This window comes from Symsagittifera roscoffensis, chromosome 5, assembly GCF_963678635.1.
Source record: "Symsagittifera roscoffensis chromosome 5, txSymRosc1.1, whole genome shotgun sequence".
Lineage (NCBI taxonomy): Eukaryota > Metazoa > Xenacoelomorpha > Acoela > Convolutidae > Symsagittifera > Symsagittifera roscoffensis.
In genome coordinates, this window is record NC_087066.1 from 67,268,881 (window position 1) to 67,296,333 (window position 27,453).

At 34.3% G+C, this 27,453-nt stretch overlaps 4 protein-coding genes across 4 annotated transcripts in view; all 4 read right to left on the minus strand.

Moving 5' to 3' along the window:
• LOC134845466 (glycogen debranching enzyme-like) overlaps nt 1–27,453 on the minus strand; it is a 643,946-nt gene that overhangs the window by 52,863 nt on the left and 563,630 nt on the right. Inside the window, exon 2 of the mRNA XM_063862356.1 lies at nt 13,760–13,871. Within this exon, the coding sequence (XP_063718426.1) occupies nt 13,760–13,835 (76 nt within the window). The 5' untranslated portion in view covers nt 13,836–13,871. The remainder of the gene's footprint in view (nt 1–13,759; nt 13,872–27,453) is intronic.
• On the minus strand, nt 5,100–9,908 carry LOC134845472 (uncharacterized). Its single transcript, XM_063862365.1, has 3 exons — nt 9,275–9,908; nt 8,318–8,586; nt 5,100–5,424 (listed from the first exon to the last, which is right to left on the minus strand). The coding sequence occupies exons 1-3, from the start codon at nt 9,517–9,519 to the stop codon at nt 5,204–5,206; spliced, it is 735 nt and encodes a 244-aa protein (XP_063718435.1). The 5' UTR covers nt 9,520–9,908; the 3' UTR covers nt 5,100–5,203.
• On the minus strand, nt 13,959–15,639 carry LOC134845470 (pre-mRNA-splicing factor CWC25 homolog). Its single transcript, XM_063862363.1, has 2 exons — nt 14,498–15,639; nt 13,959–14,275 (listed from the first exon to the last, which is right to left on the minus strand). Exons 1-2 carry the CDS (start codon nt 15,634–15,636, stop codon nt 14,164–14,166), a joined length of 1,251 nt encoding a protein of 416 aa, XP_063718433.1. The 5' UTR covers nt 15,637–15,639; the 3' UTR covers nt 13,959–14,163.
• LOC134845471 (multiple coagulation factor deficiency protein 2 homolog) lies at nt 18,513–27,445 on the minus strand. Its single transcript, XM_063862364.1, has 3 exons — nt 27,126–27,445; nt 19,413–19,655; nt 18,513–19,178 (listed from the first exon to the last, which is right to left on the minus strand). Exons 1-3 carry the CDS (start codon nt 27,396–27,398, stop codon nt 18,960–18,962), a joined length of 735 nt encoding a protein of 244 aa, XP_063718434.1. The 5' UTR covers nt 27,399–27,445; the 3' UTR covers nt 18,513–18,959.

The following is a 27,453-nucleotide window of genomic DNA, read 5'->3' on the forward strand; positions in this document are numbered from 1 at the left end:
AAAAGTGACTTTTCCTAAGTCTATAGCTCTTCCCCTAAGCAAGCTCTTCCCCTAAGCAAAAAATACGCAAAAAAATCAAAAAAGTGACTTTTCCTAAGTCTATAGCTCTTCCCCAAAGTCTAGCTCTTCCCCTTCAATGCCAAAAAACTTTTAAAAAAACTTTTCCTAAGTGTACAGCTCTTCCCCGAGACAAATTAAGGACCAGCCGCTTGGTCAGGGGAGTTTCCTACAACCTGGTCTATCGATTAAACCCTTAATCCCAAATCTGGATGGGTAGTTTTTGAAGAAATCGAAAAAGTTTGAAAAAATGGTCTAAAAACCGAAAAAAAGACTATTCCTAAGTGTATAGCTCTTCCCCTAGAAAAATTAGGGACGACCCGTTTGTGTAGGGGGCGTTCCTACAACCTGGTCTATCGATTAAACCCTTAATCCCAAATCTGGACGGGTAGTTTTTGAGGAAATCGGAAAGATTTGAAAAAAGGCCAAAAAAGTCAAAAAAGTGACTTTTCCTAAGTCTATAGCTCTTCCCCTAGGCAAGTTAAGGACCAGCCGCTTGTGCGGGGGAGTTTCCTACAACCTGGTCTATCGATTAAACCCTTAATTCCAAATCTGGATGGGTAGTTTTTGAGGAAATCGAAAATTTCCGAAAAAATGGGCAAAAAGTGAAAAAAGTACCGAGTTGTGAAGCTTTTCTAAGACCGTAGGGGGTGGGGTAGGGTGAAAATTGCCCTAAATTTCATGCAGGCAGGTAGGTGATATGTTACTGAATCCATCGGTACTTTTATGAGAATCTGACGGGTAGTTTTTTGGGAAAGCGAATTTTTCGAAAAAGCGCCTCAAAAAAAATTTAAAAAAAATGATAAAAAATAAAAAAAAACCAGATCTCATCTGGAAAAAAAAAACGTTTTCATAATACCTGTTTAATAAATCAAACAGGAAGTCAAGAGCAATTGAATCAAGTAAATATGAATGAGAGAAAACTTTACAAAAACGTAGCCCACTGACATTTGGAAATAGTAAGGAACGCAAGGAAACAGAAAAAAAAAACGATTTTAATAAATAACATCAAAAATCATGGAAAACTTTTATAAGAAAATCGATTAGTTGCATTTATTAATTTGAAAACTTTTAATTTTTAAAATTTCACTTAATTCGATTAAAGGGCAATTGAATCAAGTAAATATGAATGAGAGAAAACTTTACAAAAACAAAGCCCACTGACATTTGGAAATAGTAAGGAACGCAAGGAAACAGAAAAAAAAACAATTTATTTTTTTTTGAAAAAAATTCAAACTTGCAAATCTAAAGAAAAAAAAATATGTCCTTAGAGCTCTTTAAATTTCACAAACAATTTGAACCTTTTTTGAAAAAATTAACCCAATTTAACAAAACTTGATCAATAGGTAAACCTTTAATTTCACTGCATTATGTGATAATTAAATTCCCTTCTCGCAATTAGAATTCGATCACATTTTTCGTGACCTTTGTAATTTTGCTGTTCGAAATTGGAGTTTGCTTTCTTTTTAATAAAGGAAAAGAAGTGAACTTAAAAAGAAATCAGAAGTCAAAAAACCTTTTTCTAAAAAAATCACCTAGACCTATATAAGAGTGCTCGCTACGTTCATTACTCTTAAAGACGTAAAATTTCAACTAAATCAAACTTAATGTCAATAAAATTGAGTTGTCAGCATAACCAAACTTCAGAATATGGCTGAAAAGGCTTTATTATCAGGCCACAAGGTACCCTCTACAAGCTTTTCTTGAAGCGGTAAAAACTGCGGGAAAAACACGAGATAGTCACCTCGTTAAAAGGTAGGAAGAAAAGGTCCGTCCCTTCACCTCGTTAAAAGGTCGGAAGAAAAACAGAATATACTCCCGCACTGTTGGCGGCAGCCACAACCTACCTTGAAAATCGGAAACAGAAGAAAATTCAAGTAAACTCATATAAAATGGGAAAAAATATTTAAAGAACGTTTAGCTTGAAACGTTGTCTCACTAAATCAGATCGATTTCGAACTACAGTTACAACTTATTGGGTCAGAGGAAAAAGACTCTATTCAAGATGCTTCAAGGCAAATCTATTCAAGATGCTTCTGAAAGTTTCAGCACAGAGGCTAAGCTGAGCCTCGCACCACTTGCAATAAAGAAATCCATTTAATCAAAAAAAATGAAAGGCCAAAAAAATCCAAGTTCCCATACTCATTTTGATGAAAACCAGTGGCGTACTACGACAGCCAGAATTGAACTAGCAAAAAAATAACGAGCGGTAACTCTACTGACAAAACCGGGATAAATGGTAACAAAAAATCTAAACGTGGGATTTTTTAGAAGAAGAAATCTTAGAAAAACTTTTGAATTTTGTTGTCAAATTTGATGTGTCACTAATCTAAATCAATTAGCAACAAAAATTCCAGAAATCAAGAGAAAATATGACGGAAAAATGCTCTGAGCTAAAGCCAAAATAAGACGAGAAAAATAATTAAACAAAAGAAAATGCTGACAAAAAACAGTCTTCTTTTTCATTTTTTTTCGCTAGCAGGAAGTTTTTGTAGGTATAGAAACGAAATAAATAAAATAAATTAAACTGCTTGCACTTCAAATGCAAAAAAAACACAGTCAACAGACAGTTGGAAAAGAGTCAAAAAACCAATCCACTCTCGAAATTAGAAGTCAATCACGTTTCTCGCGACCCTAACACTTTGACTGTTCATTAGTATAATTTCGCTTCCTTTTAACAAAGGAAACAAACTGAACTTCAAAAGAAACCAAAAGTCAAACAGTGAATATTTTTTTTGAGCCTGAACAAATTTTAGAACTTTTCTTGAAACTTCTTTAATTTACTTTGGCTTCTTTAAATTGCAGGCTAGTAACAATTTACAGTAAATTAAAAATCAATTGACGAAAAAACTGATCGAAAATTCTACCTAGAAAATTAGCGAATAAACTCATGACTCACTCATGAGTTTATTCGCCATTTTCTGGGTGTAATTTAAAAAAAAAAACGAAAAAGAAAATCATTGCGACCCATATAAGAGTCTGAGCTATGTTCATCGACTCTCAAAAAACAGTATACTGAGCTATGTTCATCGCATCTTAAAAACACCATACAAAACCCTAGAAAAAAAACATTAAATGTTTTAGAAACAGATACAAAAATCTCAATTCTTACTTTAAAAAAATCCGAGCAAAATACGAATAAACATAGCCAACTGACAGTTGGAAAAGAGCAATGAACGCAATGAAACGGAAACAAAAACTTACTTGTTTTTTTTCAAAAATCTTTAACTTTTGAATTTCGAAGAAAAAAATAGATGGCATTGAAGCTCTTTGAATTTGTAGAACAATTTATGATGAACACTTTTTTGTCAGAAATACCCAATTTGAGAAAACTGGATCAACAGGCAAATTTTTTATTACACTGGGATATCTGATAGTTAATTTCCATTTTCGAAATCAGAAGTCGTTCAAGTTTTTCGAGACCTCTACACTTTTGCTGTTCGATAGAGGAGTTTGCCTTTCTTTGAACAATTGAAATGCACTGAACTTAAAAAGAAATCACTAGTCAAACCGCGAAAATTCAAAACTGAGCGTGAACAAATTTTAAAGACTTTTTCCTGTAAAAAAACAAATAAAAAAAATCACAAAGACATATAGAAGACTCCTCACTACGTTCATTAATCTTAAAGAAACTTTAAAGGTAATTTGTAATAAGCTAGCACTTAAGGCCTTCCAACACGTGTTTATTGGCGAGTTTATTGCTCAAAGAAGTTATCGTTCAACAAAAAAATTGCAGGCTAGTAAGTATTTACAGTAAATTAAAAATCAATATACGAAAAAACTTATCGAAAATTCTACCAAGAAAATTAGCGAATAAACTCTTGACTCATGAGTTTCTGGGTGTAATTTTCAATCCGTTTTTTTGTGAATTTTTTTTAATTTTCTGTAAGTGTCATGACTCCAACTTACTTCGCCAAAACGCATATGATGAGAACAGTAGCCTACTTAGGAAGAAGTATCGAGGAAAATATCCAAACAAAGCTTTGTTGAAAATAGAAAAAAAAACTCTGAAAAAAATTTCAAATTCAAAAAACATTTTCACTTTTTCTAAGCATATCGGAGAAGCTATTTCAAAATTTCAACACAGGCGCAGCTGCGCTTCACAAACACTAGTCAGAACACGACAAAAAGCAGCTCTATAAAATGCAAGGAAAAAATCAAAAGCAGTAAAAACTCGGCTAAGTCTCGGATTCGATCTGCCACCTAGAAATTTTAAGTCTCAGGCACTAACCACTCAGCCATGAAGGCTTAATAAATCACATGCACTAGCCACAAACAAAGCAGAAAATAGATGCTTTGAAATTTCCAAAGCCGCGGATTGTGATTATAGCCAAACTGCCACCAAATAAGTGAACACTTTCAATAAACACTAGAATAGAGCTTGGTTAGAAAAAAATAAGGTTCGTAGTAATACACTTCGCTTGCAAGCTGGCTAGTGTAAGCATACCGTGTCAAAGTTAAATCAATATAAAAGCACAACTGGAAAAAAGTAAAAAACATTAGGTAAATAAGCCGAACGAATTAAAGCCGACTGAGAGTCAGTGAATTAGAGAGTCAGTTAAATAATAAAAAAAATAAGATATAAATATTAGACCAGAAAGAGTAAGCTTGTATTCTACGTTGTCTTTCTAAATCCTTTTCGAGAATATAACTTGATGCGAATTTTTGATTCTAAAAAATTGCAGATCCGCTTGTCGCTTATATTTACTTACTAAAATGGTTTGCGGTTCATCATGAACTTTGGTAAATATTCATTATTCGTTTTCTTCTTAACAGGTCAAGCATGCAACTTTCCACAGCAAAAATGCGCATTTAAATTGACTTTGTTTAAAAATAACTATAATCAAAACTGTTTTTAGTTATAAATAATTATCCAAGCTTCGTGATATCGTAAGAAACCTATTCCTGGAGGCGTCAAGTAACAATATTGAAACTACAGCCCACAGATCACGGCCAATTTTCCAATCTTAATTTAAAATGCAATCTGAAACAGCGAAGTATTCGCAATGCTATTTCTCAGGTTATATTTTGATTAGCCGAATATAATAACAAAAAAATGAACAATCATTGGGCAATTTTTATTTAAATCTACATTCTAAGTCATTGGTTGAGGTGATAAATTCAGGAAGTCTATTCCCTGTTGAGTTTAGAAAATGATTTTCATGGCATCTATGAAATCCTCGACGGTCATAGTTCTCTGCGAGCTTGTTCCAGCCGTTTTATGACCTTCCGATTCCATTTCAGACCCATTTACTCCACCCTTCTCGTCCGAACAATATTCTGCAGAATTGCGTTTCGTGTTGGTAACTGAGAACATGTCTTCTAGCTCCGGAACAGTGACCACACTGTCCACTGCATCAGTGTAAGCTAAGGTTAAGTAGGCACTGCGTTTTTAAATGCAGACTTCACAACTCCCAAGAAATTCGATCTTTTCACTAACTATAGGCCCTTCACTTTCATATATTTAACAGGCAAGTGACACCAATGTATGCCAATTTTATAAAAAGACCAGGGAAACACATTTCGCTTTAAGAATCTCCAAGCTCTGATAATCAGTTGCCGATTGAGGGCTTCTAAGTCCCTCTTCTACGAGATTTGACCCCCTGACAACCCAAAGGGTCTTCTGTGCGACTAGCAAGCGTTATCGAATCGGAATATGACTTTTTTCGGGTTAACAACTTGTTTTACAAAATCAGTTGAATCACTCCTGATGCTACCATGCTGAAATGCTCAACTTCATGAGAATTCAAACTTAACTACCGGGTACTAGTTATTACTGTATGCTATATATAGAACTCGAATCCTTGAACTAGAATCACTTATGACTGTGACATGCTCAGTTCATGAAAATTCAGTTTTAGCTACCGTGTAGCATGCTAGATTACTTGTGTCTACTGCATGCTATATCTAGAACTGTATTTATGATTATTTATCGACTTAAGCTCTGCCGCTTTACCTTCCAAATTGGTTAATCTACTTTGTGTACGCTATCTAGTTAGCTATCGTGGATCCTATGTGTGCGTTACTTGAAATTTTTTCCAAGGTGTTCTTTCGACAAAAACTTTTGGCTCAGTTTCAGCTTATTGGATGTCGGCTTCAATTCTGTCTGCTTATTTACCGAATTCTTTCCCCTTAAAATATGCGGTAGTACTTTTGAGATTGATAAGAATCTGACACGCCTTTTCGGATGCCCAAATTGAACCCCATTAGGACCTCTTTGAAAAACTTTCCTGAGCTTTTTTGTTTTTTTTTCTCGTTTTTTGTTTTTTTTCTCGTTTTCCCACTTGCTTCTTCAATTATAACATTGTCAAAATTCTGTATGCTAATTTTTAAGCGTTACTGTGCACTCACCTTGCGATACGTCAAAAAATGGAACGACTGCTAGATTGATTTTCTATGTCTCGAAGGTGGTTGATTTTGAAGAAAAGATACTGAGAAACACAATTGTCAGTGCAAAATAAATCTTAAAAAATAACATTCACACAGAGGCGAAGCTGAGCTTCGCACCACTTGCGATACAGAGGATAAATTCACCATGATGATGAAAAATTAGCAAACAGAACTTCGAAGGATGTTACAGTTGAAAAAGGTAGTGAAAAAACGAGAAAAACATTTAAAAACGTTTCGTGTTTGAAATTTTCTGAAATTTATCAAAGAGGTCCTGGTGAGGTTGAATTTGGGTATTCAAAAATTGGTTCCAGGGTCTTTTAAAAGTACTGCATTTTAAAAAAGAAAACCGGTAAAAAGCTCAGCAGAATTGAAGCCGACATCCAATACGCTGAAATTCAGCCGAAAACTTTCGTCAAAAAACATATTGGAAAAAGTTTCAAGTAACTCACACATAGGATCCACGATAGCTAAATAAATAGCGTATGCAAAGTAGATTACTTAATTTGGAAAGTAAACAGGCAGAGGTTAAGTCGACAACCATGAAGACGAAAAACTATCAGAAAATAAATACCAAAACCTATAATCATAAATACAGTTATAGATATAACTTCTAGATATAGCATGCAGTAGACACAAGTACCCCAGCATGCGGTAGCTAAAACTGAATTTTCATGAAAATGAGCATGACAGCGTCATAATTTTGAAACTAGTTGTTAACCCGTCTATATTTCGATTCGATAACGCTTGCTAATTGCAAGCGTAATCAAATGGTAATAGAGAAAACAAAACTTTGAGCTCTAAAAAATTTTTAACTCCCGTTTTTCGCACCCCCTTTCAAAAACATGATGGTACCCTCTTTCGTTTTTCGCACCCTCTTCAAAAACATAAATATTTTGGCCATCAAACTATGGATTATGAGGCAGATACACAATTATAATAAAAATGTGTTTTCGGGCATTACATCGAAGACGTACCAGCTGATTCAACTGATTTTGTTTAACTAGTTGATTACCCGAAAAAAGTCTATATTCCGATTTGATAACGCTTGCTAATCGCAAACGTAGAGATATTCCAAAGGAGCTTATATACACTAATGTGAGTCGGGCCGAAAATCGCGCCAAAAAACCTGATTTTTTGGTCAAATTTTTCTCAAAAAATAGATAAAAATGTCTTTTGCCCAGTTTTTTTTCGAGGCGAAGGAGCAGAAACTTTGGCAAAACAGTGTCTGTATAGTGAATTGGAAGAGCTTGGAAACTCAATTTGGTCGACCCAAAAAGAGAATTGGAGTCTCACACCCTGCCCTCTCGGCCACGAACGCTTAAAAACCGGCAAACACTAGTCACAAATAAAGCAGCTTCATATGCTAACAAATTGCCAATGTCATGCAAGCAAACGTGACGCCAAATATAAATACATGCAAAATTAGTCGCAGGTAATCGTTTGAAACATAACAAACTGATGTCATCCACACTAATTTTGCATGTAATAAATTTGAAACCACAGAGCCACTTTATGTGTAAATTATGCATTTCAAAAAATGGCGAGATATATTGAGATGGAAAAATTCTGAAATCGAGTTTTTATTATTGTTATGTTGTTTGAAACAATTAGCTTTTTTTTCGGTTCATTTGATAAATTAAAAATTTTCGGTCCATTTGATAAATTGCATCAACTGTCTTAACTTAATACTATTCGATAGTCAAAGCACATGCTATCACAAAGCCGCAGATGTGCCCCAAAAAGGCACCAATATGTGTGACTTAGGTTAGAAAAAAAAAGAAAAGCCGTAGTATAACAATAACGCTCACTAATGTTCGCTAGTGTAAATATATGCAGAAAAGTTATCGAAAAAATTTTTTATAATGCGAACACGCAGTGCCTGGTGGATTTCCGCCCGTATTCTCCAACTCGTTCTCGTTGCTTGACATAAACTTGTTCACAGCAAACTCCATCTCCTCAAAAGACACAAACCCCTTTCCTCTACTGTCAAACACTTTGAACGCCTTCCGCATTTCGTCCTCGGAGGGAGACGGATCCCCTATCACGCTCGTTAGAAGCTCGAGGAATTGAGGAAAGTCTTCTTCGGATTTCGCAATGAGTTTGTCGATGTCCAAGTCTGTTGCATGTTGACCCATCACCCTGCATAAAATTTACATCTTTCTTTGCATTAAAGAATTTTGAAACTATGTTAACTGCATTAAAGGACTTTGAAACTAATTTTGAAACTATATGACCATGTTTTATTGTTCACAAATTGGTTTTCTTTTGTCCAGCAATTTTTTTCAGGAATTGCCTAGCAACTCAAAGGGGACGAGCTGTCGCTTAAGCCAGTGTTGATTGGTTTTCTCCACCTTTTTAACACCAAAAACATCATACAGTTCAAATCCATGTCATTTAAGACCTAAACAAATTGATGCTGCCTATGTTATACTGAAATTAAGTAAATATATTCCTATAAAAATCCAGACCAATGTGAAGCCACTGCTTGTCAAAGCGTACTTCAGAAAAGCTAATAAGATGAGGCCTCTTGAATGATGGAGCCTGGTATCAGAGCATCGCGACATTACTATATAAGACTCAACTTAATATTTTAAAGGAGTTAAATTCGAAGTTTTGATCTCAATATCACTTCTAAAAGTGAACTAGGAAAACTTTATTGATTTTAATGGTTAAAAATAAGATTTTTTGTCAACTCTGATCTACATTTTTAGTTCAACTTTGTAAATGTAAATTTGGATATATTCGTACACTAAGGATTTCAGTTTGAATTCAACTCTACTTAAGTCCAGACGATCCTCTTACAAATTTTCCAACCAAATTTTCCTACCTAAAAAGAGCTTTGATGTCGGCGACTGTCAACTTGTCTTCAGATCTGATACTTTCGGTTTCGAACTCCATTCCACTGATTCCACTGGAAGAACCTCCCTCTTCTGAACTGGATCGGGCAGTCAAAATAGCATCCCAAGCATCCAACGCAAGCATGCTCGAATCAGTCGTCACGGTTGCCCCACACGGAATATTTTTCAATCGCAACAACGCTTCTCTGATCTCTTCCAAAGACTTGAGGTCCATTTTGAACCAATCTTTTTCTTTCCTTTTTTCAGTTGTAACTTCAGCAATAAGTTTCAAATTCAAAATGATCGGAAGAATTTTTAGCGAGCTTCAATATTGAAATTATTAATCTTGGTTTATTTTTCGACTAAAATTTGAAATCTCTCTGGTTAAGATTCTTGATCAAAGATAAACAGCTGAAACAACATCGATTGCAACTGCTTTTACAGCGAAAGTAAACTGAGAACTAAAATTGAGTGCATTGCTATTGACTTATCAGTCCATCAAAGTAAATCAATCGATGCGATCGAAGAAAAAACCTCAATCGATTTTCCCGGAGAGAAAACTCTCGAGCGTAATCGAAGCATCACTTCAGTTATTTTCTACGAGTGGTTCAATTGATTGAGAAAATTAGCAACAAAAAGCTTTTTATGCAATTAGACTCAGCAGTGCTCAAGTGTTTAATTGATTTGTAATTTTTAAGGACCAAAACAAATCAATGGTTTCCTTGTCACAACAGTCGAATTTGATCTGCGTCAAGATGTCATCTCAAAAAACATTGACTGAAATAGCTTATTGATCCGACCACCCCCTGGGGAGCGATCTATTGCGCATGGTACTTGATATTGCAGCTTTTTATCTAAAAAAGCTTATAGGAGGTCAAGTGTGGCATCATATTTAAGCCATATTAGTCGTGATTGGGGTTCTTTAAATTTTTTTTCTAAAATGTCGAGAAACACTGGCCGAACATTTTCGGTTTTCAGACTAAATTGGATAATTTAAAGAGTCTGACCTCCAAATTTAATTCTACTAAAATCTAACATTAATTTAGCAAATATTTACAACTAAATTATGTGTTTTTCACCGAACTGAATAGTCCCTTATTTCGAAAACAAAAATGACAGAAAAAAAACAAAGATAAACTTCAGCACTTCATTTTCAAAACAGAGCGGGTTGCTGTGCAAGTAGCACAAAATGTGCCGACCACAATAATTTAAGAGGGAAAAATAGTTTAAAAACATTGAAAAATAGCAAAACTTTTTAACGACAGTAAAAACACTAATCTGAAACTTTTTAGACTACGAAGAACGCCCTGTATGGCTTTAATATGATACCATCCTTTACTCTCCAGCATGGTTTCCAGAGTTAGTTTAATTGATTTGAAAAAGAAAAACAAACGGAATCCATGCTAAACTTTTCTGCCACTCTTCGTGTGGTCGGAAAAACTTTTGTTAACACAAGTATAGCCGGTTACTGTGCAATTAGGACAGAATTTTCCGGCCATAACCCAAAAAAAAATTTTTTATATTTTTCAAATTAATGTCGTTTTTTCTGCATGGTGTGATAAAATGATCTGAACAAAAAGCTTGAAATTAGGAATATTCGACATTCACAGTTAAATTGGCAAGTTGGGCAAAACTTCTGTAGAAAAATTACCTGACTGAGAAAACAAAAAAAACATCAAAAAAAATTAAAATGGCAGATTTTTTTTTGAATTTTTGAAATTTTCAATTCCCAAATGGCGCTAAAAACTCCAAAAACAACTTTATTTGAGTAAAACGAAGTTTTCCTGGCCTTAAGCAATCAAAAATAAGCGATTGTAAGACTGCTCGCTCGCATTATTTGCTCGATTTCAGACTAAAAAATCAACAATTTCAAACCATTTTTTCTTGAAACTTTTAAAAGTTCGTTCGAATCACGACTGGAAGGGCTTTAATATGATATATCACCCGACCCATTCCGTTAAGTGATTGTGGCACCTGATTTTGCGCGGAGAAAACACTAAAAAACACCCGAATACAAACTTAATCCCCATTTTTCAAATAGTCGGAACAACAAAAACTTAATTCCCTTTTTAAAACAGTTACTTTCGCAAGTGTATATATTTGTTTGCGTTAATAAATACTCGAACACGTGACGACTCAAAGAGTCCGTCCTTTGATGCTAGCTATTTTATATTATCCCTTTACGGCCGACAAAATATCAAAATTTTCTAAAGCCGCTAATATATGTTAACTTTCAGGGGCCTGTGCCAAAAACAAAAGCAATTTGTTCGGTCAAAACTATCCAAAACTTGCACAAGAACGGCAATTTTGATCAACTATTTTCAAAACTTGCTTCCGAAGCAAACATTTTAGCAGAGTAAGAGTATTTAGGGATAAAAAAATATCCAAATTGATCTGGCTAAAATTTTCCCACATTTGTCTTGAATTCCTTTCGATAAAATATGCATAAAATTAAAAAAAAACTGATTGTTAAAAAAGCATTGAAATAAAACCTACAAAGCAACAACAACGCCGAGAATTCTTTAGCAGACGCACGCTTGCAGAAAAATCATTTTATAACAAAACCAGCTCCTCACCAGTATCGAACCCATTGCCTTTGTTACCTCCAAACTAAACAGGCCAAATTACTAACTCTAACTTGATATAACATTGAAGTTACAACAACAATATAATAATCATAATGATAATCATAAAAATAACAAGTTTGTAACCAAGTGTAATAAATTAACTACACAGAGGCGAAGTTGAGCTTCTCACCATTTGCGATACACAATAGTGATCAAAAAATCAAAAGATAGTTTGTCTTTAAGTAAAATTGCAAAACATTAGCGAATTTTGTTGAAGAAGTCGTAGGCTCAAAAATCAGAAAAACTTTCATTGCAATTGTATTAGAAATCAATTACCTTCAAAACAAAAGGAGTTGGGCTCACCTCCATCCATATATTGCTGATAAACTATATAGAGAACGATAAGAAAACATTTCGGTCAAAAAATTGAGATAGGATCATTCCTACATGTACTCAAAAACTCTTCAATCAATCTTGTAACCGAACAATCTTTATATTCAATAAGAACCATCGGGGATAAAGACCCTTTCCGGTATAGTATAAGATCAAAATGAGAAAGAAAACGAAAAAAAAATTCAAACATGAATGTAAAAATTACAATTAATTACCACAAAAAAGAACTTGCAGAAAAATTAGAAAAAACTCTGAAACCCCATGAAAATGAAGCAATTACATCAAAAATTATCAACTATGAAATTTGTACGCAACGGTAAAAAAGCTAGATCACAAAAACAAAAAAATGATAACATTATAAAAACTCCAAAAAAAGGAAAAAAACATGTACAATTTTTCAAAAATCTCAGCCAGACAGAACCATCCGCCTAAATCTCGTGCAGAACGTTCCGCCACATTCCTTCGTAAACAAAAAATTCAAGTCAAATTTGCAAAAAAATCTGGAAATTTATCAATTTTTAAACCTTGAATCGGTTTCAAATAAAACTGTTTAAAGCTAAAACACACCAAACTAAATAAAATTAAAACTTGTTTCACGCTTTTTAAAAAAAATCAAAAACCCAAAAAAGTTCATTTCTAAGACAAAATGTTGGCACCTATAAGAACTAGAAAACCATGAACTATAATTACCCTTATAAAATAAAGAAAAAAGTATCAAAAAATCTACCAAAAACTTACAGAATTAATTACCCGGCAAGTAAGTCGACAAAAATTGGGTCGAAATCAATAAAGCAAACAAAAAATCAACTTACACCTTAAAATCTTTTTCAGCTGTAAAACAGTTATCACTTGAAGCCAGCTTTTGAATTACAGCAGTTAGACGTACGTCTTGCGTAGGAATAGAGATACATCAGAATATGACCAAAATTCAGTCATCCTGTGGACAAAGTTGTTTTTGGGGAAAAAAGTCTAGTACTCGATTGTAATACCCTTGCTTATCGCAAGGGTAATAAAAAGCCGGGACAAAAATTAATTTAAAAAAACCAAGAAACATTTGACAATTTTTTATACCTATTTTTTAATTTTCATTTCGGAGCGCTCACGAGTGATTTGGATTTTTCAAAAAAATTTCTCGTTAGAGTTCAACCGTTCTTATGTAATACCTAAGAAAATTAATTGAAAAAAAAACATTAAGAAAATAAACCGACAGAAACAAAGCCAACAGAAACAAAGCCCACGGACCTCGCTACCGAAAACTTTTCAGCACAGAAAAAAATTACTTAGCAACTCTCAGCATTCATGCAAGGTACATAAGCACCTAATGCACTCAAATAATGCTATTAATTGAGCGATCATAAAATTTACCATTTGACAATTTTGTGAACAAAGTTATTCGCGGGATAAAAGGTCTAGTACGCGGTTGCAATGCCCTTGCTAATCGCATAGCTGAAGATAAAATTCTAGATAAGGAACCAATTCTAGTTATTGCAAAATTCGGGTGAGTAGAAAACTTACCTTGCTCGACCTTGTAGAGGGTGCGTTCTGTGAACTCTCCTCGCTTGAGGGTGATGATATGAGTGCCTACTGTCATTGCCGTGGTTCTCAATTGAAATCAACGATCATTTGATCTGGAAGTAAAACTAAATTCAACCCAATCGTCAGCAAAACACATTACACATGAGAAAACAACACATTTAAGGACAAAAAACATAAAAAATATCCGACGGTAAAATTACATTTTGTTTTATGGATAAGTTCTAAACTATTTTTTTGAACTAGCCAGCGTTTTCTCCTACTTCCTCTGCCTTGAGCTAGCACTTCTCATCCAACACGTGAAATCCCGACATTTTCATCACATGGCAATTAATTTTGTCATTGCATGATCTACTCTGCCGACTGACTATACAAAAGCAAACAAATCATCTGCGTAAGAACTTGTCATTGTCTGCTTTGGTCCTCTGCACGTTGTTCAACTTCGCCCTGATTCTATCAGCAACTTCCATTCCATCATCGTTGCGGGCCTTCATGAACCTTAAAGCTAGCAAGCTTACATAAAATCAAAAAAGATGATGCTGTCTAATAACTTGAGTGTTTGAGATTATGAATAGAGATTTGACAACTCAAGATGCTGCAACGCTAACCAAAATACCTGCTTCCTACAAGTTTATTATTACTAACTACTGCTACTTTTGTTTGTTAACTACTATGTTAACTTTGATCTTCCTCGCCACATCCTCTCTCTCTCTCTCTCACCTGGTTGGATCCTCGGTGTACTTCATCTTCTTGAACTGCTCCTCCTCTTTACTCATGGCCTCCTCGTGTCTCTTCAGCTGTTTCACCCGAACCACCTCGTGCTCCTTCGCATCCTCCATCATCTCCCTCCTCTTTCTCTCCAGCTCCTCTGCCGTCATCTTAGGAGGCACATAGGCCCCTTTGGATACCACTCCTGAAGTCTTATTGTTGTATTTTGACGATCTACTTTCGTTGCGAGAATTGTCAGTTCTACTTTTATGAGAACCTGAATCAAGACAAAATTTTTCACTATTTTTGCTTTTACATGAATAAGAAAATGGTTCGCCTGCTTTTAGCTTTGTAGCATTTGACTCTTGAGGAGATTTGGATCTGTAATGGCTTTGTGAAATATATTTATGGGATTTCGATGTTTTTGGTTCAGGAGAATGAGATAATGATCTAGATTTACTTCTCCGTCGCTTATCTTTTCCGCCTTTTCTTTCTATTTGTCCACGTGGGGGACTTCTGGACCTTGACCGAGAATGTTGTGATATTTTAAGCTCCCTTTTTAATTCTCCATCAGCGAACTTTTTGGACTTCCTTTTATCATAACTATTTGATCTAGATCTTGGCTGTTCCATTCTTCGTTCTTTGTTGCCTCGTTTATTCGTTGTAGAACTGGATCGAGATCTGGATTTATTGTAACGCTTCGTTATTTCTCGCTCGGAATTTTTCCTTTTTGAAGATTCTGAAAATGATTCAGATCTTGATCTGTCTTTGTCTCTTTTTGATTTATTTTTCTTACTTTTACTCTTTTTCTTCTTACTCGACTTCTCGTCTTCGACCATTTGCATTAGGTAAGTTTTGAACTTCTTCATTAGAACTGGATTATCAACTACTTGCCGTGCCTTCTGTTGTTCTGCTCTTTTGATAGCAACCAGTGGATCTTCTCTCAATTTACACAACTGATCGTATGTCGGATTCATTCCCTGATGTTCGAATGCAGCCCCGACTGACGTGGCAGCTTTGTCGTCTTCGTCTTCTCCAAACACATGTTGAATGAGTTGTTTGTCTATCTTCCTGCCCAGCATGTAGTCTTCAATCTTGAGCTCTGGCTTCGCATACATCCAGTCCATATTCTTGAGCTTCTCATTGTCCATATTTGATCTTAAAATACAGCAATACAATGTCTTCATAATTGCTGTTTCAATATAATTTTACAACTTCTCTCATATTAATCTGTATAAACTAACCCAACCTGGGTACAACTCATATATATCTTCTTAGGAATTTTTTTTTAATTCGAACTTGAAATTCAGATAAAGACTTATGTCCCAAACTAAGTTTTATTTACAAAGAAAACAGCAGAAAATGTGCTGCGAGCAATAAGCTCAGAGAAACCGGAAAAAAAATGGATCAAAAGGTATTTTATTTCGCAGGAAAATACAAAAAAGTGAAGCTGCACTTCGCAAACACAAGGAAAAAACATCAAGTCAAACTGCCAAAAATTAAATTTGAGCGCGAACAATTTATTGAAAAATAAAAGAAAAAAATAATTCGTTCGTCATCACTTGAAATATTGATAGTCCTTCATTTTTTTTACCTTATCCGCTTAACCAATCATAGATCTTTTATATACACAAAGAGGCGACGAAAACAATTCAGCAAAATTTTTGCAACGCAACTACTTACACATAACCAAGAAAATTGAAAAATGATTGTAAAATTGCTTAAATCATATGAAACCTCCAAGCTGTGAGGCAATTAAACCGACAAAAAAGCCAAGCATTGATTTTTTGTCACGCGGGAAGTTTCCCGTTGAAAACAGGTGCAGAATAGAACCACGGATCGAGATTCGTCTTAAAAAGCATGCACGTTACATCTACGCCACAAAAGCGGAGTTACGCCTTGATTTAATTTTATCCGAGGAGTCACATTATTGTTTTAAACTAGTTGTTAGCCTGAAAAACCTTTTATTCCGATTTGATTACTCTTGCTAGTCATAAAAAAGAACAAACAATTTTCAATTACATACAAAATCAATTACATGAAAACAATCCATACATGGAAATTAAGACAAAAATAGACGTCGAATGATTGTTTGAATTTTCGTTATTTCCCAGAAAAAACAACAACTTAACAAATATCGTAAAAAAACAAGCTTCAGCCGTGATTTTAACCCCACATAAACTTAAGGACTCCAAGGTACACATTTTATCACTAGACCAAGTAAAAAGGGTCCTCGAAGGTGATCAGGTTCCATAATAAAATAAGTTCAATTTCCTAGAATTGTAGAAAAATTTGCTTACAAGAGAAAACCTACATCCCGCTTAGTCGTCACTTGCTCTCTCAACTAAAATATAGTTCATTAATATGAGAAACTATTCAAGTATCTATATATTTAGAAGAAAAATGCTTTTTTCAACTTATTGTTTTCAACGGAACTTTTTATACTAATACCCTGAACTAAAACCCTCAAAACAAAAACATATTCAGCAGAATTGGAAAAGAGTCATGAACGAAAGGAAGCGAAAAAAAACGACTTGTTTCCTAGAAAACTTCAACTTGCGAATTTTAACGAAAAATATAAGCCCTGAAAGCTCTTCGAATTTCAAGATCAATTTATGAATGGTACTTTTTGAATATAGCCAATCGAAGATTGGAGAAGAGTTATGAACACAAGTAAACATAAAAAAACACTGAGTTTCCTGAAAAATCTCAACTTTCGAATTTCAAAGAATAAAATAGATGGCCTTTAAGCTCTTTGAATTTCTAGAAGGAATTGTGATTGGCGCAATTTTGATAACATTAACTCAACTTGAGAAAACTGGTAAAGAAACCGTTCACGTTTTTTGCGCCATTTCCACGTTCGTATTTGAAGATTGCTATTTACGTCACTTTCAGCAGATGCATTTCAAATGAACTCAAAAAGTGCATATATGCCTGAGTGCATTCATTAATGCACCAATATGCATGAAAGCACATCTGTAGTTAATAGAAACTTTTTAGACTTTTCCTGAAAACAAATCAGCAAGATCTATGTAAGAGTCTTCAGTACGTTCATTACTCTTAATAAAACTAACCCTATTTGAGAAAACAGGATCAATAGGTAATTTTTTAAAGGCCTATATAAGAGTAATAACTACGTTCAAAACTCTTAAAAATATTTCACTAAGATCTTTTTTGCATCTTTGTAGGGGTACGAAACTGCCATCTGAGATAATGGGTTTTTGCAAAATTTCTAGTTTTAAAGAAGCATATAGCAAGACATCGAACTAATCCGTCTCAGTAATCATTCCAGTTAAATTTAGAGAAGCAAATTGCTTTAACTATTGCTTTAATAGACGCAAGACCCATGTAGACGACAAGCAGCATTTCGCAAACACAAGCAACAGAAAAGGAAAAAATGAGCTCTAGATTTTGGAATCTCAAACTTAAGTGCTGAATTAAATTATCCGGACGAAACGAACAAAGTTTGAAATATCAAAAGCGTTTTGCTTAAATTGGGTTAGAATTAGACAAAAAGTGAACAGAATACAAGGTGCTTAGAATTACACCAGAAATAATATGGTGCATTGCTTAGAATTAAACTCAACCAAAATTGTACCCCAAAAATGGGTCAGTTTGGCTCTTTTAAATTGATCAAAAATTACACTGAAACTACCAAGTTAAATGATGAGAAATTTATATCAACAGAAGCCTCTTACAGGGGCCATCAAAGTTCTAGGAAATTAAAAATTTCAAAAATTTACGTTAAATGTTTAAATTTGTTTTTAGCCGAAGATTTTGATTTGTATATAGCAAAAATGACTTTTTTGGTTTTGAACCAAAATATAATCTCTTAAACAGCTTTTAGGGAAATTGACCCTTGTCAATTCGCCTCTGTAAGAGGCTTCTTTTGATATAACTTTCTCATCAATTAACTTGGTAGTTTCAGCGTAATTTCTGATCAATTAAAAAAACCAAAATGACCCATTTTTGGGGTAAAATTTTGGTTGAGAATTTCGGAAACAGAAATGCACTATATTAATTCTGGTGAAATTCTAGGCAACTTTTGTTCTCTTCATTTTTTGTCCTATCTTAGCCCAATTTGGAAAAAACGCGTTTGAAATTTCGAATGTTTCTTCGTTGTGTCCGGTTAATTTAAATCAGCACTGTATATCTGACAATTAGAACACTTCTTTCTTAGGTTAAATTTCCGAACATTGAAAACGGCGATAAATCAATTTACAAGCCAAGCTTTACTAAGTATAAACAAAATTTACATATATCGATTTCTCATAATTTCGACAACACAAATAGCAGTTCACAACACAGTCATAACTGTAATATTAAAAGCATGCACATCTAAATGCTAAAGCGATATATGGTACCCGACGACGACAAAATGTAGCCTAGTTGATTGTTGCCTAATGGGTTGTTTGTAGCTAAAAATTATTTGGTTGATATTGCACAGGTGGCATTAATAGGAATAGCAGCCTGTTTAATTCTTTTTGGCCTGTTTAGCAGCCTCTTCTGCTTTCTGGTCTCTCTCCACATCTTCTCTGTTCTTCCTCATGATTTCTCTGAACTCGAAGAAGTCGATATAACCGTCGTCATTCTTGTCGTAGTCTGTCAGAATCGAGTCAATGTGTTCCACTAACTCATTCACTGACCAATTCTTCGGGTGACTGTCGTCATGTTCTTTCGCTTTCTCGCCGTCCTACAAAACAACTAGCAGTCAAGTTGAACATTCTATGAATATGAACTGTCCCATGAAAAGGTTCAATAAAAACGTTCTTTCAAGCCGAATTGCATATGGTAAATAACTACATTCTCACACAAATCAGGAAGGAAAATTGAGAAAATTAGTTGACAAAGCTACCGAAACTGACATGTATGTTCCCGAAAAGTTTTCAATAACTTGCTTGTCTCTCAATCTTTCTACATGTCTTACCGGCTTGTCTGCAGATGCATCTTCTTTCTTCTTCTCCCCTCCTTCCTTGTTGTCCCCATGTTCCTTCTTCTCTTTCTCTTTATTTTCCTCTGGGCTGGGGTCTGCAGTGCCGTGTGATTCCATAATAGAGTGCAGTATCTCAAGCCCGTCCAACTTCGTGTCCTGGTCCATGTCGTGCAGGTAGAAGAAGTGGGTCGCTCTCTGCTCGTCATTCATCTTCTCCTCTGGCATCTTGGCCACATTCTTAACATCAACAAACAACACTTACAAGCCTCACTCAGATACAATTTTTATAAAACACAACAACTAACATCTTTTCAGCTATTCCACCACCTTATGATGCGCAGTGAAGAACAGCCTACCCCTTAAAAAGCTAACTCAAATGGCCGACTAATATATGCATTTTGCTAATTTGCATCTAAGAACTAACTCGCTCCCTTTTGAATTGGAAGGTGATTACACTCTTTAACACAAAGACGAAGCGGAGCTTCGCACCACTGGTGATGCAACAAAAGCACAAAAAAAAGCATACTAAGTCGAAATTAGTTTTAAAAGTAACTAGCGTGTACCGCACCTCCGGTGCTTCGAACTTTCAACAACTCAAAAAACTATTCTTTGAGTGCACTCTGACAGCACCCAATTACAGGGTTCGTAATTAAAAACTTTGCAAAGTTTTTTATTCAGGTTTTTTACACATTTTGAAGAACCATAAAGTTTTGTGAAATTTTATGAAAGTTCTTCGAAAAAATTAGAATGAACTAAGAAACGTCACATCTGGGAAACTGAAAGCAATTGAACAGTCGCATTTCGACGCAAGATTTGCAACTCCTGAGAGTAGCCTTACAGTACCCAACTACAACGTTGGGAAATTCAGATTTTGAGAAACTTCACCTTAAGTTTTCTAATAGAGGTATTTTTATTGAAAACAGAAAAAATTCACATTTCGAAAACTACCAAAATTGAGCAATCTTTTTTAATGGCAATATTCGCAATCTTTCAAAGTACACAACTACAGGGTTGGGAATTTCACTTTAACGAATTATTTTTTACTGAGTTTTCTGAAATTTCCAAAAAAAAAATAACAAAAATTGTCTTATCTCTTTAACAAAAATGATTTGGGCACTCTTAATTGGAGGCCGAATTTGCAAACCCTGAGATTACTTTGAGAGCCCCCCAACTACAGGTTAGGAATTTCAATCTTTGAAAAAAAAAATTAATTTAATTTTCATGAAATTTTTTTTTTGAAAAAATCACAAAAACGTCATATCTGGAAAACTGCAAAATTTTGAGCAGTTCTATTCAGAGGCAAGATTCACAACCCCCTGAGAGTACCCTCAAAGATTCCAATAACAGGATTGATATCTTCAAAGTTTTGGAATTTTTTAACATAAGTTTTTTTGAAAATTTCGGAGAAAATCATAAAAAAACGCCAGATCTCGAAAACTACAAGGATTTGAGCAGTCATATTGGGAGGCAAAATTCGCAACTCCTGGGAGTACCCTGACAGAGCCTCACTACAGTGATGAGAATTTCAAGTTCTGCGAAATTTTTGATACCTAAGTTTTCTTAAAAAAAAAATTTGGAAAAAATCCTAAAAAAACGTCATATCTCGAAAACTACGCAGCCATATTGAGAGGCAAGATTCGCAACCCCCTGAGATTACCCTCACAGATTCCAATAATAGGAATGAGATCTTCAAAAAGTTTGGAATTTTTAACATTTAAGTTTTTTCGAAAATTTCGGAGAAAATCATAAACAACGTCATATCTCGAAAACTACAGGGATTTGAGCAGTCATATTGGGAGGCAAAATTCGCAACTCCTGGGAGTACTCTGACAGAGCCTCACCACAGTGATGAGAATTTCAAGTTCTGCGAAATTTTTGATACCTAAGTTTTCTTAAATAAAAATTTGGAAAAAATCCTAAAAAAACGTCATATCTCGAAAACTACGCAGCCATATTGAGAGGCAAGATTCGCAACCCCCTGAGATTACCCTCACAGATTCCAATAATAGGAATGAGATCTTAAAAAGTTTTGGAATTTTTAACATTTAAGTTTTTTCGAAAATTTCGGAGAAAATCATAAACAACGTCATATCTCGAAAACTACAGGGATTTGAGCAGTCATATTTAGTGGCGAAAATCGCAACTCCTGAGAGTACCCGGACAGAGCCTCACTACAGAGATGGTATTTTCAAATTTTGTTAAAATTTTTATATCTAAGTTTTCTGAAAAATTTTGAAAAAATCTTAACAAAAAAAACGTCACATCTCGAAAACTACACAGATTTGAGCAACCATAATCGAAGGCAAGATTCGCAACCCCTGAGAGTATCCTCACAATATCCAACAACAGAATTGAGATTTTCAACATTTTGGAATTTTTTAAAATCTAAGTTTTTGAAAACTTTTTTTTAAAAAAAATCTTAAAAAACGTCATATCTCGAAAACTACAAGGATTTGAGAAGTGAGAATTGGAGGCAAGAATCGCAAAACCTGGTAAAACTCTGACAATATCCTACTATTGGTCGCTAATTTCAAATTTGATGGAATAAACACTGAATTTAAACTGAAACATCGAAAAAAACCTTAACCATTGCAATATACGATATAACTTAAAGGTGAAAAAATTCATTTGTTTAACATGCAAAAATAATACGTTGAAAAAGCTTAAACATGGCGAGATAGTGAAGCCCGCATTTAAATAGATAAAAAATAGATAATAGACATGTAATAGATGAAAGTTAAAAAATTTGGCGACGGGTAGACAGACATAATCAAATTAATTTAAAAAGCAGGCATACAGACAGACTTAATTTGACCTCGGAAAAAAATTCTGAAAAATTAATGACCTTGCAAAAAACGAATTGAAAAAGTTTCCTAAGCATTGCAATATATGATATAGCTTTAGCATCAAAAAATTCTTTCGTTAAACATGCAAAATTATTATGCTTAAACGTGGGAGATAGCTGTCACTCGCATTTAAATATAGTATTTTAAAAGTTATGAGAAAAATATATCCAAAAATTTTAAACTTATCAATCGTCTCAATACAAAATTATTCCAGTCAAAACCCCAGAAATTTGTACATTAAATTAGCAACGACATAAAACTTACAAAGAGTCAACAAAGTCGATCATCTTTAAGCATGAACAAATTGATACGAAAAAAATCAGGTATAAAAAAATCTTTAAGCTTCAAGTCCCACCTGAAAGTACAATGAACAATACTTGCACTTGCAACTACAGTGAAAGTAGCTTGCAGTACCAGAAAAATCAGTAATGTAGCAACTAAGCTAAGAATCTTTGAGCAGATACCAGTTAAGCCAGAAAAAAAAAGATTTTATAAAAAAATCTTTCAAGAGCTCCCCTGATACTAGAATGAACAAGAAATGCACACACTTGCTATGAAAGTTGATTACAGCACAAGCAAAATCCATGATGTTGCGTGTGCTGTAATCAACGATAGTAAGTATATCTATCAGTAGCGCGTAGTCTCATAAATCGTTCCAAAATGGTTAAAGGAAGCTAATTTGCCATAATTGATATTATACTGAGAGCGAAATCTATCACTTTGTACTTCATATGGCGTGTTGGGGATGATTTTCAAAAAAAATGCAAATTTTAGAAAAAAAATTCGTTTTATTTTTTTACATTTTATTTTTATAGGTTATTACTGCTCCTTAAACATTAAAAGGCAGTCGGAACATTCAGGGCTTCGCCCTGATACGAGCAGTCTTGTTTAACTCCTTTTTTTATTGATCTCCTTTTTTATTTTTAGTTGATCCTTTGATCTTTTTTGTTGATCTCCTTTTTTTATTTCTAATAATTGGAAGATTAGTTAGCTTACTTTTCATCACAATTTATCAAAACACTTTTGATTATGTTACTCCAACAATTTCTTTTCGCTGTAGCACAAATAGGTATGTTCTCAGCTTGTAACATGTTCCCTGTCACAAATCCGCTGGAAACTTGATCTACTATTTTAAAGCTGCAGTTCTGCCTTAGAATTTGGAATTTTACTGAAACAGCTGCATTAAAAAACCTATCAAACTAACACTTTTCAGTTATAACTGGAATTCCTGAAAATGTACCTTTCTGATAAAATAATGCTTCTGCGTAGCGTGACTCATCTGTCAGTTTTCCGACAAAATTTGAGCTGCTTAAGTATAATCGGTGCAGTTTTCTTTCAATATAAACATGCCCCGGCATTTTTTTAATAAGGAACTGCTACCAATCATCTGTTACCAAAATCCAAAATATATATCCAATATCATGCTCAATTTCGAATTTTGAGTAACCCGTCGTACTCCTGGCTGACTGGCCCGGAATTTGAAGTCAAATATCTCTTGGAGATAATTTCGACTTCAAACAAGTTTTCAACTACTTTTTACGAACTGAATCACTAAATCAAACTTTCAATATAAATCTCCTAAAAAGTTTCGCTACGAGTTTGAAATTTTCTTAAACTGAAACGGCCACTTTAAACTTCTGTTTTTTTTTTTGTCTCAACTGTTTCTGTAAATTTCTAAGTTCTAAGGCAGCCTCAAAATATTACATTATTCCTGCCTCAGAATATAAAAATTATGCAGAATCATGAAATAGTTTTATGCAGGAACATTGTGAAATCAGAATAATTCAGAAATATTGTGAAACTGAAAAAATCTTTTTTCAAATAATTCTCTTTTCAAACCAATCTTAATGAAAAATGATCTTAAAAAGAACAAGACTGCTCGTATCAGGGCTAAGCCCTGAATGTTCCGACTGCCGTTTAAAGTTTATGGAGCAGTTTATAACATTTAAAAAAAAAAGTAAAAAAAATGAAAATTTTTTTTTCTAAAATTTGAAACTTTTTGCAAAAATCATCTCCCCACACGCCATATTAAATACAAAAGAATAAATTTCGCTCCTTGTAGCAATTCAGTTATGGCAAATAAGCTTCTTTCAACCAATTTGGAACGATTTCCTAAACGGATTAAATCTCCGCTTACGCGTTAAAAGCGCGAAAAATATCGCGCATTAATTGGACCAAATTGCCAATCTTTAAACCCCCATAACTTTACAAAAAACGATCACAGGTGAAATATCTTCTCCAATTTGAGTTCAAGACAACAATACCTTTTAAATAGTATAAAAAATTTTTTGTAAAAAATGGCTAGTTAAAAAGTCGAAATTTGTCTGAAGAAAAAAAACCCCATCCCGAGCACAAATATTCCGTTACTTCATTTTATTACATTTAATTTTTGTATTAATTTTTGCTTCATAGACTTTAAAAGGCAATCGGAACATTCGGAACACGCCCTGATTCGAGCAGCCGTGTTCCGACTTTCGTAACTAAAGTAACGGAATTTTTGTGCTCGGGGTGGTTTTTTCTTCAGACAAATTTCGACCTTTCAACTTGCCATTTTTGACGGATGTTTTTCCATAAGTGATTTGTTACTCGGAGCAAAATTTATCACTTTGTACTTAATATGGCGTGAGGGGAATGATTTTCTCAAGAAATTTCAAATTAAAAAAAAATTCATATCATTTTTTTTACATTTAATTTTTCCCTGTTATTGCTGCTCCATAGACTGCTCTATAAATTGAGGGGGTTAGTTGGTAAGTTTCTTTTTTTTCAAATTAAATGGTACTGCTAATGCGTCATAATTGGCGTGCGTGACTTAAGAAATTTTGTAAACTCATTCAGTTTTTTCCTGTAGCGTTATCGGTCATATTTTTGCTTGTGTATGCGAAGCGCAACTTCGCCTATCTGTGTAATATATCATCCATTACTGTATTACCAGATATGTAAGTCATGAATGAACAACGAGCTTGTCACTGTAAAACGTTTTGATTATACAAGATTACAGAAATTTGGCTGCGTAGAAAACATGGTACGAATGGATTAGGCTAAGATCCCTTAAGTCACTATTCAAATGGTAAAAGATAAATAACTATTTATGAATAGCTAAAAAATGCTGGCATTTTTCCTTGATTAGTTTTTTCCTTCATTAGCTTCCCATGAAAAAGAGACTGCAGATTAGAAGTTCAGTAATATTTACTGTCGAAGATAGTTAAACTTGTAGGTTTGAATCTGAGCAGGTCCGGTTTTTTTTTTTTCAAACGGGAAATGTTCCGTTTCAAAAAAAACGTTCGGTATATTATCTGTCTGCTTATGTTTTGTCGGCTAAGTTGACACATCCTAACTTTTTTGCTGTATGTTTCCTTTTGTTTTTTCATTTACTCCGCAATTTGTAATTCTACCAAGCTTCTGGTATTTTCTTTTTTATTAATGTCTTCTTTATTTTTCTCTTAATTTTTCCGCCTAAATGATTTCGGCTCTATTTTATCGGCTTACTACCCTAATTTTGGGTCGTTTGAGGGAACCATAATTTGCATGCTTTCCTCTCGATTGTACAAAACGCTAGAAATTTCAAAATATAATTTATACCTAAAAGTTTTTCATGACAACATTTCATTTTCGCTCAATAATTGTTTTTTGAATTTTCATTACACGTCATCAAATGTGTTTATACGACGTGTTTTCCGCAAATAAAACGTCATTCCAGACAAAATTATGAAGTTTTTTACTTGGGGTTATTCCGAAATTGTTTACGTTTTCTTTAGATTTAGTGGCTTTCAGTTCCTGCCAGTTAGCTTGCAGTGCTATTTTGTGGTATCGTTTCTCCTCTGTGTCTTTAATATTGAAACCTAAGAGCGTTCAGGTCTCTCAAATTAGCCTAGGAGTTACACCTTTGCCTTTGCATCCTAAGGTCTGGAGTACGCGTCTCGGACGGACCTTGTTTTTTTTCAGTTTGTATGTATGCAATTGAAAAAGTTTCGGTTAAAAATGAACTGCCAGACTTTCATTTGTCTGCTCAAAATTTTTCAGTTAATTTTCCGATTAAACCTCCGCTTACGCGTTAATAGCGAGAAATATATCGCGCGAGATTAAATCTCCGCTTACGCGTTAATAGCGAGAAATAAATCGCGCGTTAATTGTCCAAAATGGGCCAGAATGGCAATCTTTGAAACCCCATAACTTTACAAAAAAAGATCACAGGTGAAATATCTTTTCATTTTTAAGCTCAGGACAACAATACCTTTTGAATGATATAAGAACATTTGGTCAAAAATGGCTAGTTTAAAAGTCGAAATTTGTCTGAAGAAAAAATCCCACCCCGAGCACAAATATTCCGTAACTTTCGTTACAAAAGTCGGAACAACAATAATAGTCTGTGTTAAAATCATTAGCATTGGCTGTACTTCATAGCTGGTTATTGATTAAAACGAACACTTTCAAAATGAACACATAATCGCAACAATATTTGCGTCGCAACCATATTTGCGACTTAGGTTGGATAAAAAAGATAATTCATACTATAACACAAGCATTGCTTGTGTAAATAGGTGGTAAGTTCAATTTAAATAGCTGGATCGCTTTTTGTTATATTTCGCACATTATTTATAATTATTTCAAAAGCCAAATTTTTTGGCAACAGAACAGTAAAATTTGAATAGCATTTTATTTGGCAGAGTAATGTATTTACAAAAATTATCTTAGTAGTAGTACAATTGATTGAAAATGAAATGACTATATTATGCATTATAGTTCTCAAATTTAATAAATGCACTATACTCAATATTACCACCTATTGTAATATATCGCCCAGTAGTGATTGGTATCAATCAGCTAATGTCCTAACGATGACTCTCAATGCCATCTTAAGTACCTGTAAGTGTTCTCTGATGTGCTCCTCGCTCTCCATTACATTCCCACTCCTCAGCTGCTCCAGCCTTATTTTGGCCTGGTCCAGACTCACTGACTCATGGTAATGTGGCATCCCCTCTGTTCCCCCGGGTCCCCCTCCAGCTGAGGAGTCCCCATGATGGCTATGCTCTCCCGCGTGGCTCCGCACAAATTGTGGGAGGAGTAAACCGAGGTGGGTAATAAGTACTAGGGATGCTGGAATGGTGGCAAATGAAGATACTGATACTAGTACCATATTTATATCTGCAGCAAAGACAACCGCAACACTACTTATATAAAACGAGCATTAT

What these genes read in the sequence shown, in the direction of transcription:
- LOC134845472 (XM_063862365.1), bottom strand. Translation starts at nt 9,519, where the DNA reads ATGGACCTCAAGTCTTTGGAAGAGATCAGAGAAGCGTTGTTGCGATTG. An exon ending in GACATCAAAGCTCTTTTTAG is followed by an intron (nt 8,587 to 9,274) that starts GTAGGAAAATTT and finishes AATTTTATGCAG; the next exon opens with GGTGATGGGTCAACATGCAA. An exon ending in AAATCCACCAGGCACTGCGT is followed by an intron (nt 5,425 to 8,317) that starts GTTCGCATTATA and finishes ACTTAACCTTAG; the next exon opens with CTTACACTGATGCAGTGGAC.
- LOC134845470 (XM_063862363.1), bottom strand. Translation starts at nt 15,636, where the DNA reads ATGGACAATGAGAAGCTCAAGAATATGGACTGGATGTATGCGAAGCCA. An exon ending in TACACCGAGGATCCAACCAG is followed by an intron (nt 14,276 to 14,497) that starts GTGAGAGAGAGA and finishes GCTAGCTTTAAG; the next exon opens with GTTCATGAAGGCCCGCAACG.
- LOC134845471 (XM_063862364.1), bottom strand. Translation starts at nt 27,398, where the DNA reads ATGGTACTAGTATCAGTATCTTCATTTGCCACCATTCCAGCATCCCTA. An exon ending in ACATCAGAGAACACTTACAG is followed by an intron (nt 19,656 to 27,125) that starts GTACTTAAGATG and finishes GTTGATGTTAAG; the next exon opens with AATGTGGCCAAGATGCCAGA. An exon ending in ATGCATCTGCAGACAAGCCG is followed by an intron (nt 19,179 to 19,412) that starts GTAAGACATGTA and finishes GTTGTTTTGTAG; the next exon opens with GACGGCGAGAAAGCGAAAGA.